This window comes from Peromyscus maniculatus, chromosome 3 (genome assembly GCF_049852395.1).
Source record: "Peromyscus maniculatus bairdii isolate BWxNUB_F1_BW_parent chromosome 3, HU_Pman_BW_mat_3.1, whole genome shotgun sequence".
Classification (NCBI taxonomy): Eukaryota; Metazoa; Chordata; class Mammalia; order Rodentia; family Cricetidae; genus Peromyscus; species Peromyscus maniculatus.
This window is the reverse complement of record NC_134854.1, coordinates 151,041,651-151,056,557: the sequence shown is the minus strand read 5'-3', so window position 1 is coordinate 151,056,557 and position 14,907 is coordinate 151,041,651. Positions and strand designations below refer to the sequence as shown.

The following is a 14,907-nucleotide window of genomic DNA, read 5'->3' as shown; positions in this document are numbered from 1 at the left end:
AAGATTTAAAGTTTCTAAAGGTTATGACAAATGGACAAGTAAGTTATGTAGGTCAAGGAAAAAGGAAAATTAATGATACAAGGTATGCAGGTCCAAGTTATGACAGTATATGTTAATATCTGAAGATATGAAAGTTTAAGCAAGTCATAAAAGTTTGAATAAGCCATTTATGGGTCTAATCAAGTAATGTAAAGTATATGAAAAGTTGTTTTGATTTCTTTCCCTCTTTCTGTGTTAACCCCTCTCCATAACCCATAGTCAGAATACATAACTAGTCTTCCAGACTCCTCCAGACTTCTCCCTTAACTTTTCAGTTTTTTCTCCTCATTCCCTCATGCCCTACACCCTTACTAGGAAAGAATTTCCTCTCCAGAATTGACATAAATTTTGCCTCTTATCCCAACCCATAAACATCTCACATTTGTTGCACCTTTCCTGCCTGATTGGCCTAATAAAAAGCTGAATAGTTAATAGCTAGGCGGGAGAGGGATCGGCGGGGCTGCCAGGCAGAGAGAATAAAAAGGAGGAGGACTCCAGGCTTGGAAGAAGAAGAAGGAGGAGGAGGAGGAGGAGGAGGAGGAGGAGGAGGAGAGAAGAAGAAGAAGAAGAAGAAGAAGAAGAAGAAGAAGAAGAAGAAGAAGAAGAAGAAGAAGAAGAAGAAGAAGAAGGGAGGAGAGAATGAGACACCAGAGCCAGAAGCCAGAAAGCTGCCAGACAGACAGAGAAGCAGTGAAAGTCAGATACACAGAAGTAAGAAAGGTGATAAGCCCTGAGGCAAAATGTAGATAAAGAGAAACAGGTTAATTTAAATTAAAAGACTAGCCACCGGTAGCACATGCCTTTAATCCCTACACTCAGGAGGCAAAGCCAGGCAGATCTCTGTGATTTTGAAGCCAGCCTGGTCTACAGAGCGAACTCCAGGACAGTCTCCAAAACTACACAGAGAAACCCTGTCTTGAAAAACCAAAAAAAAATAAAAAATAAAAAAAAATAAAGCTAGCCTAAGCTAGGCTGAGCATTCAAAACTAATAAGTCTCTGTGTCATTTTTGGGAGTTGATTGGTGGCCCAAAAGAAAAAGCCTGGTACAATCCTCTCTCGAAATCTATTCCCACCAATATCTCCCTCAACTCCTAAATCTCTTCCACCATCTCGTATTTCATCCCTCCAAACTTCTCTTATCAAATATTTGTCACTCACATTCCTTACCTGTCCTCCGTCAGTCCTTCCACACTTATCTCTTCTCCCCGGTGTTCCCCAGATCCTCTACACTCCTGTCCCAAACTCTCAAAGACCTCCTCCCCCATCCCTCTCAGACACTTGTCCCCTTGATCTAAGTCCCCCTTTGGGAACCAAAACCAAGTTCTCTCAGCCTTTTCACAACTCAAAAATCCCGTTACAGACCGTCCTTCTCACCATTTGCCAAGAGCCTCCTCAGTCATCCATGTTCCTAAAACATTCCAATCTCAAAACCCACCTAAGTACCCTAGGAAAGATGATTCTGGTGTAACAAAAGCCTCTCAGATTGTATTCTCCCAAACACAACCTGCTTTCAGATGAGAGCTGTTCCCCAATTAACTTAGTATAGCAAATCTAAATTTTCCTGGCTCCTCTCAAGAACTCTCAAACTCCAGATAAGCTTTCCTGCCTATTGCCTGTTCCTAAGGGTGGGACCTCTCCCCCTTTCCCTGGGAGCTCTGCCCCTTCCCCAGGTCTTGGGACTCCTCTTCCCAACAACCAGGACCACGAACCTAACAGTTCCAACTGTACATACAAGATAATTTTTTTTCTAAATTCCCTTAACTCCACCTCTGTCCCTAGTCCATCTGTCCCAACAGATTTCAAGTCAACTACAGACTAAACTTCAACAACTCAGGATCTCCATCCTGGTGCAGCCTCACAGAGTCTTCAAGTAGTTTGTCTGGTTCGGTAAATTGAAGCTTTTAGGGTTACCCCAGGCTGAAAGTAAGGGATTAGAGCACAGACACACACTGGAGGAGACCGCATGGAGAAATGAGAGGCAGCCTTGTGAACCCAGGAGAGAGGCCTCAGGTGGAAACTCTGCCAGCACTCGGTAGACTTCAGCTTTCAGAACTCTGAGAATGCACATTTCTCTTGTTTAAGCTGTCTAGTCTCTAATGCTTTTTAAAGCAAGCCTCAACTAATACAGAGAGTGATCCATATCTGTTCGCCAGTGCAAACAAAAAGCCCAGGAAAGGCTTTCATTTAAGTCATAAAATGATTCTACCATACCACAAATTATTATAAATTTTTTATGTACAGAACCTGAAGGAACACAGAAGAAGGAAGGGTTAAATGTATTTTTTTTTTAAACTTATTTTTGGTGTTCTGAGACAGGGTCTCACCTTGTAGCCCAGGCAGAGTTCTCTTGGGCTTGGATGTGGGGACTGACTCAGGAGGAAGAACAAACAGTGTGTGGCAGAACTGTACCTCGGCCTTCCAGGACCCTACAATAAATCTCCCATACTGTAGTGAGTCTTTCTTCCTAATAAGTTTTACCCTTTAAGCAGACTCCGTGGACCTCTCATAATAGTTCTCAGTTCATTCATATTGGCACATATGTCCAAATTTCTTCTCCTTTCAGGCCAAGTAAATTTCCTTATGCAGATGCGGTATTTTGTCCATTCATCAGCTGATGAACAATATGGGCTTGTCCACATTCTGGCTCAGGTGAGCACTACATCCTTGAACAATGGTGTGCAAATAGCTCTTCTATTTGTCTTTAGTCTCTTTGTGGGACCACAGATACAAGCACACAAATTGTTTCTCACAGTTCTGGAAGCTGTCAAGTCCAAGGTCAAGACACAGGCATTAGTGTCTAGTGAGGATCTTCATACTTCATCCTTACATGGTGAAAGGGATGAAGAGGCAGAAGGATGAATGCTGTGTCCCCACACGGCAGTAAGGAGAAAAGCAAAAAGATTGTGAACAAGGTTTGTTCCATTTATAAAATCCTAATCCATTCATGAGGGTACAGTACTTGTGGCTTAATCCCTTCCCGAAAAGGTTTCATCCTTAACAGAATTTCCATCACGGGCTCAATTGCAAGCGTGAATTTTGAGAGACACTAAATAAAATTGTAACAGAGATCCTGTTTTCCGTATTAGAGGACTCACCACACTGTTTTCCACAGGGGTGGCACCGTTTTGCTTCTCCAGCAATGATGTATAACGCTTCCAACTCCACATTCTCACCCACATTCAACATCCTTTCATTTTCTTAGTGGGGAAATTGCTTGCTTAAGAGTAGTCATCCAATGGATAGATAGCCGGTGATACCTCGGTGTGATTTTAATTCTCAAGTCACATGTGTTCAGTGCCTGGGGCTTTTTCTAGGGTAACCAGGTAAAGGAAGTGCAGAATCAGACCTTTAGTGTGCTGGGGAGGTGCCCAGAGAGGCAAATGTGCTAAGGGTGTTGTTGACCTTCTGCCTCCGTCTGTGAACTCCCGTGTTTCTTCACTATTTCCTCCCGTCTCAGGAGGGAGGACTGGTCAGACCGAGCCGCTGAGGTCGGCCGCTTCCCTTTTTCACCTAGAAAGCTAGAGTGGGCTGCAATTGACATTTACCTTCTCTGTGAGAAAAGTGGAGCTGGTGGAGTTGGGTATCTCTTGTCCCTGGTCCGTTAGACTAAACCCCCAGCCACTTGGGTTCTGGGCTCCTCCCTTTTCTGAGAGCAGAGTCTGCTGGGAAGAGCAGAGGGCTCTGTCATCTTTTTTTTTTTTTTTTTTTTTTTTTTTTTTTTTTTTTTTTTTAATATAGTAGTTTCTCTTCCCTATGATGTTCTTAAGGTTAATTTTGTGTTGTGGTTACTATGAAAACTAGGACAAGTTCCTGGAGGCCAGTATCACAAACCGTAGTTGCCTTCCCACTGGCTGCCCCTGTTGCTAATAACTACAAAGTTAACCACTCTAAGTCCACGCACTCAGTCGATGGCAGCTGAGGTTTGCTGGTTCTGGCTCCCTCGGAGGAAAGACAGCCTGAATCTCTGCTCTCATGAGCCATGGTTTCTGCCCTCCCTCTTCTGTCTCTCCAGGGCTGGGGGCACATCTTTGCCCTGGGTCCTCACCTCTCTTGCATAGCCTAGAAGAGCTGGTTCACCTTGGTGTTTGTGTGAGGATGAACTGGAAACGTCCGAGCTCCTTCATGCAGAACTAGAAACCAGGGGTCTTTCCTCATGATGGTTAGTGATGTTTGCAACCTTTCACCTGCTCCTTGGGAAACTTTATGCTGTTCTGATACTTAACCTTGATTGTCAGCTTGCTAAGATTAAGATACAAATGCCTAAGATGTTAGTAAAGCACATGTCAGTGTGGACGTGTCCAGACACCATTACATTGTGAGGGCTCTAACATAATTAACGGATTAATCCTTTGCAGTGTTTCACCTTGGGCTCTCCCTGTATGCTCAAGGCCCTTTTCTCTGCTTTGTGGACCACCTTGTCACCCGTGACATTTATCATTAAAAACACCTTTAAGGTTCACATAGTCTCGTTTGTCTATTTTGCTTTTGTTGCTGATGCATTTGATATTACTCCCAAGAAGTCTCTATTATGTGCTATGTCTTGAATATTTCCCTATATATTTTCTTGCAGAAATTTAATAATTTTAGTATTATATTTAGGTATCTAATCCATGTTTAGTCTATTTTTGCATATGGTGTAAATTAAGAGTCAAAGTTTATTCTTTGTGTGTAGATATATAGCTTAATACTACTTATTATTATTACTTAATATTATTAATATTTAATTACTTAATATTATTAATATTACTCATTGAGGGATGAAGAGATGATTCAGCAATTAATAACATTTTGTTGCTCTTGCAGAGGACTTGAGATCAGTTCCCAGCACCCACATGGCAAACTCATATCTGCCTGAAGCTCCAGGGCCAGGGGATCCAATGCCCTCTTCTGACCTCCACAGGCTCCTGCACCCACATATGCATAAATAATAAATACCCAGGCACATACACATAAATAAATAAAAATTAAAAATATTGTGCAATGAAGAGACTATTTTGTCCAAGTGGGTACATTTGTCAAGATCATTTGACCACATACATGGGCATTTATTCATCCTGTCTGTTCTATGTTTCTTTCTCTTGATCTATTTGTCTTTATGCTAGTAGAATTTTCTTAATATGGATAACAAATACTTTTTCAAATAAATCAACATGAGTTCTCCAACTTTGTAAGCTTCCAAAAGTGTTTTGAATGTATTGAATCCCTTGAGTGTTTTGAATGTGTTGAATCTTAAAATTCTGTTTAAGGAAACATTTTTATATTTCCTCAAAAGAGATAGTTCTTAGGATTATGATGGATGGAGATTGCTTCGAATTTGTAGATCACTTTGTTAGTATAGTCATCTTAACTTATCAAAGCCAACCATCTCATTAATCCAAGATTTCCTTTATTAGTGTGCACTTAATTTCATCCAGCATGTTTTATGGTGTTTGCTATATAAGTCTTTCACATCTATAACTGGGTTTATTCTTCAGTATTTTAGTCTGTTTCATGACGTTATGGATGGAATTGTTCTCTTAATTTTCTTTTTGACTTTCTTGTCATAAATGGAGTACAGAAAGGTGACTAATTTGTTATTTCTAAATATTTATGATTTCTGCTCCCTTGTTCTTCTCTTACTGACTCCTTTCATATTTCATTATTTTTATAGTGCTATGCTTTGATTTGCACCTTATTTTCTTTTGTCTCTGTTCTATATTATTTTCTTTTGTCACTGTTCTATATGAGGTGGTTTGAATGAGAAAGTACCCTTAGACTCATCATATATTTGAATGTGGTTCTCAGTTGGTGGACTATTTAGGAAGGATTAGGAGGTGTGGCCTTTTGGAGGAGGTGTAACACTGGAGGTAGACTTTGAGGTTTCCAAAGTCCACACCAGGTCCATGATGGAAATGGACTTATTCTCTGAAGCTGTAAGCAAGCCCCAATTAAATGTTTTCTTTTATATGATACTGTAGTCATGGCATCTTAGTTAGGGTTTTTTTGCTGTAAGGAGACACCATGACCACAGCAACTCTTACTAAAAAAAAAAAAAATTAATTGAGGCTTGCTTACATTTGGAGATTTAGTCCCTTAGTGTCATGGCAGGAAGCATGGTGGCATACAGGCAGACACGGTGCTGGAGAGGTAGCTGAGAGTTCTACATCTGGATCTGAAAGCAGCAGGAAGTGACAGTGATACACTAGCCAGGTTTGAGCTTCTAAGACCTTAAAGCCACCCCCTAGTGACACACCTCCTCTAATAACACCCACACCAACAAGACCACACCTCCTAATAGTGCCACTCTCTATGGGTATAGGGACCATTTTTATTCAAATTACCAGTGTCTTGACAACACTATATATATATATATATGACACTATATATATTAGCTTTTTGGTTACCATTGCAATTATATAATGAAGAATTATTAAAAATTACCATTTAAATTTAAAGAATGTGGGTACACATGTGGAGGTCAGAGGACAACTTGCAAGAGTTGATTCCCTCTTTTCACACATGGATTCCAGCATGCATCTTAGACTCAGGCTTGATGGCAAATGCCTTTACCCTCTGAGCCATCTTGCCAATTCCTGTATAAACCTTCTTAAAGATGTAGAATTCTTTAAGTATTAGCTTAAAATAGTATTAGCTTAATTTCAATCACAAACACTCCATTATGTTGCAGTTTTATTCACTCAAGATGTTATTGATGTTAAAGTATTATATACACATTTGCACACAATTATACCTGCTTTTTCATGTTTGTTTGTGACTTAAAATCTATGTACCAGTATTAGAGTAGCCTGTGTTGCTCTTTGTGTGTGTGTGTGTGTGTGTGTGTGTGTGTGTGTGTGTGTGTGTGTGTGTATTGAAAACTTTGTGTGACTGTGTTTTTCTCCTCACTGTCCTTTCGATTTGAAGACCTCTGGGTTGTCTCTTGGACAGCAGGTCCAGTATTAATAAGCTCCTTCAGATTTGAATATTTGGGAAAGTCTCAGTTTCTTCTTTACTTTTGAAGGATAATTTTGCTGACTGCAATATTCTTGGTTAAAATGACTTTTTCACCACTTGAAGACATCTATATGAGTCCATTTGCTGCAGTTATCATGAAATAATTGAGATCAGAATATCTGGAAAGAAAAGTGGCTCATCATTTTTTCCACTTTATATTAGAAGGTATTAAGTGTACAGCATAATGGTTTTCTCCATGACACGTTGACACATGCATATACCATGTCTTGACCCACGGACACCCTGTCACCTTCAGTAGTCTCCCCTCTTTTTCTCCCGTCCTTCTTCTCCTTCACGAACATTCCATCTTCTGCTTTCATGAGAAGAAATTTGTTTTTCTCACATGGTTGAAAAGTACCAAGCTCCCTTGACCCCCAATGAACATTTCATTTCTGCTATTGTAGTTTTTCATTCCCAAAGTCTGTTTGGTTCTATTTACAGTTTCTGTGTCCTTGTTGGCAGATGAATTTCCTTCCTTGTGTGTCACTTTCCTGTGTCCCTGCAGCTGTTATCTGTGGTGTCCATCAGATCATCAAAACTCCTCCTGAAGAAGCTCATACATTTATGATGCTTTAATCTATAAGTATTCCTTCCTTTCTCTGACTGGACCATCTTTCCCTGTTTTTGTTTTGTTTTGTTTGTTTGTTTTTGTATCTGTGTAAATTTTTCGGTGATTTTGACATTTGAAATTTCACTCACCTCTCCTGGTCCTTTTTAAGTTGTTAAATTATTTTTGTTTAATTTCACGTGTGTGGGGTGTTTTACCTGCATGTACATCTGTGCATCATGTGAGCACTTGGTGGTCAGAGAAGCTAGAAGAGGGTATCAGGACCCTTGGGACCGAGTTACAGACAGTTTTGAGCTGCCTGGTGCATGCTGGGAATCAAACTCTGGAAGAGGAGCCAGTGCTCTTAACCTCTAAACCATCTCTCCAGCCCCTCCTTTTATCACTGTCATTTGTGTAGCCTCTTTTTTATTTCTTCACATGCAAGAGTAATGTTCATATTTCACTCTATTTTCTACACATTCTAACTTCCACTATAAAAGTGAAGGAAGTCAATAACAAAGCAGGCTACCACTAGGAAGCTTGTCTTTCTTAATCTTTGAGATTTTCATTATGACTTTAACTACAGCCACTTTAAAACTCGGTATCAGGGTTTGGAGAAATAGCTCAGCCGATAAGAATGATGTAGCAAGCCAGGTGTGGTCCCTGGAACACCTGGAACCCCAGCATCCAGAGGAGAGGAGACGGGAGGATCACTGGAGCATGTTGGTTTCCAGACTGTCTGAAAACACAGACAAAATCAATGTGAGGTCCAGAAGAAACCCTGCCTCAAAGGAACAAGGAGGAAAGAATATCTCACACTCTCCTCTGGCCTCTGGGCATGCACACAGTGTGTACATCCTCAAACACATGCACACACGCCACACAAACATACACTATATTCACACACATGTATAAACACATACACCTGTAGATGTAACCAAATATCTTATTAAATAAGAAACACAGAACCAATGTAAAGAAGAAAGCCAAGAGGTCAGAGCTCAGAGCTAAAACCTTACCCTTCCTCCTGCGGTGGTCCTACCTCTCCGAAAGAGACCTACTTCCTGTGTGTTTGTCTTTATATAGTCTTTCTGTTCTGCCTTCTCATTGGTTGTAAACCCAAACATGTAACTGCCTCATCACTGCCTGTAAGTACAGCCCTACAGGTCTTAAAGGCATGTGTCTCCCATGTTGACTGTATCCCTGAACGCACAGAGACTTACCTAGCTCTGCCGACCAAGTGCTGGGATTATAAGCATATGCCACGCCACCACCACCCTGCTTTCCTATAGCTTGCTAATAGCTCTGACCCCCAGGCAACTTTATTTATTAACATACAATTAAAATCACATTTCAGTACAAATAAAATGCCACCAGAGACCCAAGAAGGAAATAATATTAGCTAACAAAAATAAAAACAGGAAGTGCATGCAAGCAACTTCCAAAAAATTTGTGAGTTGACAGAAACAGCCAGCTGCCTGGACAGTCACCTGAGGTTTCTCCACAGTGTTGGGACATCATCTTCAGCCTATAGGCTTAGCGTATCTGACAGACTCATTTGTGAAGTAGGATGTACACAAGGTCAACAGTTCAACCTCACATTGGGTGAGAGCAGTCCATGTACCAGAAACACCTGAATTCCACTAGTGTCATGTCAAGATTCAGGATTTTAAATTCTGGAAATTGTTAATGGTTTTTTAATTCAGCTGTCCATTCTTCTTGGCTGTGTATATATGGCTTCATCTCAGCATCCCGTTCTTCTCCACATCCCTCTATTAAATGCCAGTCTACTATTGAGAGGTGTGAGCTTAGTTACTCTTCAAGAATAACTGTTTTAGCTGCTGTTCCATTGCACACCAGAAGCCATTGGCCCACTGCCTGTTCAGCTGCCTTGAAGAAAAGGGCGCTGTACCTTTTTCGGATTATGAAGGCCACTTCAGGGATGGTGCCATATTGTCCTGGCCTCAGAAGATGCCTTTTGATAAAGCCATAACCACACTTGTTTTGGCAAGAATCAGTAGTCCTTTGTTTCATGTTCTGTCTGTCCATTTTGTCCTGTTGATTCGAGGATATTTGTTGTCCAGTCGCTAACTTTTGCCACAATGAAAGTTAACTCCATATGCAGTTTCTTCAATGCCCATATTTTCTCTGAAGTAGATTGGTACTGCCAGGAGCCGACATGTCTCAAAAAAGAAGAATTTCTAAGTTATTAAAACATTTTAAATGCCATATTCTATAGATCTCTGAAGGGTTTGAAGATGACCTGTCTATCTAAAATATATCTGCTCAATTTTTTAAACATATCTACAAGTTCTATTGTAATGTCTAACTACTAACTTTCATTTCTTTATATCCTAATAGTTGGTAATAATAGCATTCAAGGATCAGAAAATTGCATTACATTGTTAAATGAATGGTATAAGTACAAGTAGAAATATACATATAACATTTTCTAACAATATCAATTTCAATATATATAATTTGTATACAATATAAAACAATCCAATCCAATGTAAAGTATTTAAAAGTAGTAATTGTCTTTTTCTTCTTTTCTTTCTTTCTTTCTTTCCTTCTTTTTTTTAAACAAGAACCTTAAATCTAATCTCCTTTGCCTAGCCTTTTTCCTAACCCTTGACAACAACTTGTAACCAAACCCCCTAAACATTGAAAATTATCCCAGACCCAAAACCCATTAAAAGACAAAAAAAAATAAATAAAAAAAAAATTAAAAAAAAAAAATTCCACCCACTCCACACCACCTCTTTGGGAATGTGGGCGTCGTATTCTTGAAATTGCTTCCTACTGGTATGGGTGAAGTTATCTTTATCCTGAAAAGAAAAAATTTAGGTTAATTGTCAAATTCTAGGAAAGGTAACTATATCCTTCATTATTATCCAGTCTGTGTATAATGCCAAAGTTCAGGGTTTATCTCAAGTCCTTATTCAAGTAGTCTTTGAGACTGGATCATCTCAGCTAGTCATCTCAAAATTGCTCTAAGCACTTTGTAGTTCAAAGCTGATTTGTAGATGTTTGTCAGCTTAGTGATATTATTGTCCACTTGGAGTTGTTGTTGTGGGGCCCCATTTCCTTCCTGGAGACTTCAGTTGATGTTAGGCCTGGCTGTGATTTCCTGCAGAAAACTGATAAAAGACTCGAACACAAAGACATATATATGCAGCTAATTGAAGCCTTTTTTCTAGAATTAGTTAGTACTCTATATGACCATTCATATCTTAACAAAGTTTAAAACGTATATATCTATATATATATTAATCTTGTAAATTTTGATATAAAATTTATACTTTAAGAAAAGTTTAAAGAATCAGATTAGAATCAAAGAGTTGAGATTAGTAATAGAATAGTCCCTTAATTAATTTGGCTTTTCTCCTGTCCCATAGCAGAAGATGGCTCTTTTATTCTGGCATGATACAGGGAGTTTGCATTTTCCTTTTAACAACATGCTTGAGTTTAAAGAAGGAGAGAGCCATTCTCCAACTCCAAAGTCAGCTTTAAATTTTAATTAAATTGGGACTATTAGAAGACCAACAGTGTTAAATCTTTAGAGAAAAGCAGAAACAAACATTTAGGAAGACATAAAATTTTTTAGATAATATATACCCATACGCTGTTTCACTCTGTTTCCTGGGGTAGATGATTTGTCCCTTTTCTTCAGTTATCTCATTTGTTCAGTTCTTCAGATTCCTTAACCTTCATTCTCCTAAAAGACAAAAACAAAATGTATGAGGAGAATTCTCAGTCTAGGTGGTGCGGTTGTGTCAAAACCCAAAGCTGTCGCTCAAGAACAGCCCTCCAGGTCTTAAAGGTATGTGTCTCCAATGTTGACTGTATCCCTGAACACACAGAGACTTACCTAGCTCTGCCTACCTAATGCTGGGATTATAAGCGTACGCCGCCACCACCGCCCTGCTTTCCTATGGCTTGCTAATAGCTCTGACCCCCAGGCAACTTTATTTATTAACATACAATTAAAATCACATTTCAGTATAAATAAAATACCACCATATACACCTACATGGATAAATAAAAGTCAATAAAATCCAGGATCACTTAACAACCATTCACCATTTGAATTCTTTAGATTTCACATCACATCATATATGCTTAATATCACATTGCACTCTCTCTAGCACACAAATACACACCCGTTTACCCTCCTTATATTTTATAGCAGCAAGATTAATATAATCCTGAAATCCGACAGTGAAACTATCATTTGGGCAATGAGGTGGCCAGACAACTTCAGTAGCCGAATGAATCCCCGATGTGAATTCTCAGGAGGGTTTTATTTTTATCTGTATAATGATGGCTACATAGCAAAACTTTTGTTGTAAAAATAACTGTGTGGTAGTTGGTGTGGCTCCTGTCACTCCATCACAGGAAAAGTGGTCTATCAGCTGCATGGAACACACAGACCAATGGTGATGTGTTTGGTTGTTATTTTTAGTTTCTCTACGATTTGTGGCTTCAAGGCTTTTGGGAGCACCTGCTGATGAAAATACCTCCCCTCGAATCTCTTACATTTAATAAGGCCATTGTAGATCCATCAGAGTCAGGCTTCAGAACTTGTTAAATTTCAATGTTGGGCCTGCAGAGAGGGCTCAGTAGTCAAGAGCATGGGCTGTCCTCCCAGAGGACCGAGTTCAGTTCCCATCTTACAAGGCAGCTCACAACCACAGATCAGCAACACACATAAAATATTAGAGTAAGACTAAAAAGAAAAACCTTCAGCATCCTCAGAGCTTCCGTTTTCATTGAAATACAGCTTCAGACTTCTCCTTACTTTGTTGGTCTGTCTAATATATCCCCATAGTCTCTGACCACAGGATTGTTTGCGTAAGCATGGTCTAAGACCCACCTCAAACATTTGGAATGTTCTTCACATATTTACCACTGAAAGCTAGTGATATCTTGGAAAGGGAGGGGCATTATGGGACAGCAAAATGAATTATAATAAACTTTTAGATGATTCTTATATAAACTAAAGCCTGAGGACCTGATGTATATGAAATTTATCTGTACTAAAGGTTCAACACTGGTTGAAATCAGCACTGTCTACCAGAGGATATAGTAATCTGAGTAAAAGAAACATATAGAATCACTGAAGATGGACAACTCTGGAAAATCTTGTACCCTTATTGAAACTTTAGGTTTCGATGAAGCATGAGGCTGGTGTTGAGTGACGACTGCCATCCAACAGTGACAGCTGGTGGAGATCCACTGAGTCACCAAGTGTGCTGTGAGACCCTCCCTCTGTAAGCACCAGTGGTCTTGGGGAGTGAGGGTGTGCCCCGTGCTGTGAGAACACACCCCCTGTCTCCAGGAACTCACACCCAGCAGACTGCTGCCACTGTTACCTAATTGTGAGCACCTGGTACAATTCCACTCTGACCACAGAAAGTGGCTTTAAGGAAATCCTCGCTTGTCTTCTTCTTTTTCACTTGTGATATGAGAACGTCTGACGTGGTGGCATGTGTAGTCCCTGCTCTAAGGCTCTGGGTCTGGAAATCGTTAGAGGAGTTAGCATGTGCCATAGACCGGAGTCCTCTGCTCTCTGTAGCTCGGACGGATGGAGTCTTTTCACTCAGGACAACGCTGAGTGCCATGTGCTGCCCCCGTCAGTGCTCTCCCTGCTGTGTCCGTCATGAGTTTTCCCCACATTCGTGTCTGCATTTCCACACTTCACAGCTCCTTTCACAGCGTGGATATCTCAGGAGGGTTTTAGAGCTTCAACCGGTGCCAAATAGCACCGTGGACTCTGATATACTAATCCTCAATTCCTTAGCATAGCATGAAAGTAACCCCTTAGCATAGCACATCTTAACCCCTGGGAGTTCAGGGGGAAGGTAAATTTGAATTCGAGATGAATATTTCATTGGAGCTCCGAGAAGAAAACCCATAGCAGATGGTTAGAGGAACAAGAACCAGAAAGACCTTTCCAGAAAGTTGTCTGAAAAACCAAACTCTAAGTTCTGTGTGTTGCACATTCTTTCTTTAAAATAAAATAAAATGTAAGCCATGTGAGCCGGACAGACACCAAAGTCAGTAGCTATGGAGAAACCCTCAGAGACAAGTGTGGGTGGGTGTGGACACACGGCAGTGTTCGCAGCGGACTTCCTTTTTTGCTCATTTCCTCACAGACCTTGGAGTTTGTCCCTGTCCACAAGTTCAGTATCAGGTCCCTCCATCTACAATGGATGCATCAGTAGTCTACGCTGACCTAAACCTAACCAAGACCCGAGAGCCTAAGCGTGCCTCACCTCTGTCTCTTCCTCCAGGTAAGGAGCTTTACTTCTCTGTCATCTGAATTATCTTCCAGAGTTAAGAGTTCCCTCTATAACCTGTGGGTTTAAGTCACTGCTTTGAAGGTGAGAATCAGGTCTATGTTAGTGTTAGTGTAGGCACCCCGCCTGCAGAAAACCACAGTTCTGGAAAGGTCGCACATTCCATTTTTATTCAGGTAGACAGCAGGAAACCTGAACATCAATTCCCCTATTCAGCCTTTGTTAAATATCCTGAAGAAAGGATATTTTACTTGCATGAGCAGAAGCCTGTTTTTAGAGATACTTGATACAATCAATTGCCAATTCCAAATTTATCTACAGAATGTGGACACTGTGACCCAGCTGCACTTCAGCAGCAACCCCAGCTGTCCCTTCACAGTGCAGAGTGGAGACTTCATGTCTTCATCTCCCAAAAAAGGAGGGTGGTCTTTGGGGAAAAGTCACAGCTGAAATCAAAGACTTGAATTAAATTAAAAGCTGGTGATTTATATATATATATATATATATATATATATATATATATATATATATATATATATTTGAATAAATTCATATTAAATTAAATATATGTTAAATATATTAAATGAAAATAAATATATTTATTTATTTATTTATTTTTAAAGCTGGTTCTTTCTGTCTTGCAAAGTATAACAGCTTTAAATGGGTGAACCACACAAGGTACCAAAGCCAGTCAGGAATTAACCTTTCAACACTGGCTGAAAGTAGCACTCTTATCTACCAGGGGGTTTAGTAATACGAGCAAAGGAAATGTGGAAAGCTGGTAAGATGAAGCACATGATTTGTGGATGGCTGAGAAGTAAGAGACCAGAAGCTCAGACAGGGTATAGAAAATGTATAGAAAATGATCATGCTACATTATTCAATTCTGCTGTCTAACCGAAGCCACTGACACCCGTCTTAAAGCAGTTGTTTTCCAATGTGATATATCCTCTATGTGTTATGACGTGTAGACTTTGAACTTTTGGGCTTCTTTTAGAAACTATTATATTGTGAAAAGATTGCGT

The 14,907-nt window shown here is 39.9% G+C and overlaps 1 protein-coding gene and 1 long non-coding RNA gene across 5 annotated transcripts in view; both read left to right on the top strand.

Annotated features, from left to right (window-relative positions):
- Nucleotides 1-14,907, top strand: part of LOC102920965 (killer cell lectin-like receptor subfamily B member 1B allele C) — a 43,122-nt gene that overhangs the window by 9,986 nt on the left and 18,229 nt on the right. For 2 of the 4 annotated variants that reach the window (XM_076566019.1, XM_076566016.1), the window contains exon 3: nt 13,739-13,876. In XM_076566019.1, the coding sequence (XP_076422134.1) occupies nt 13,792-13,876 (85 nt within the window). In that variant the 5' untranslated portion in view covers nt 13,739-13,791. Of the gene's footprint in view, nt 1-12,652; nt 12,854-13,738; nt 13,877-14,907 lie in introns of those variants that run through there. The other 2 variants (XM_076566017.1, XM_076566018.1) reach the window with 2 other exon arrangements.
- Nucleotides 2,797-5,050, top strand: LOC143272190 (uncharacterized). The gene is made up of 3 exons (XR_013049627.1): nt 2,797-2,952; nt 4,053-4,199; nt 4,844-5,050. It is a non-coding gene; the product is annotated as an uncharacterized LOC143272190 (long non-coding RNA).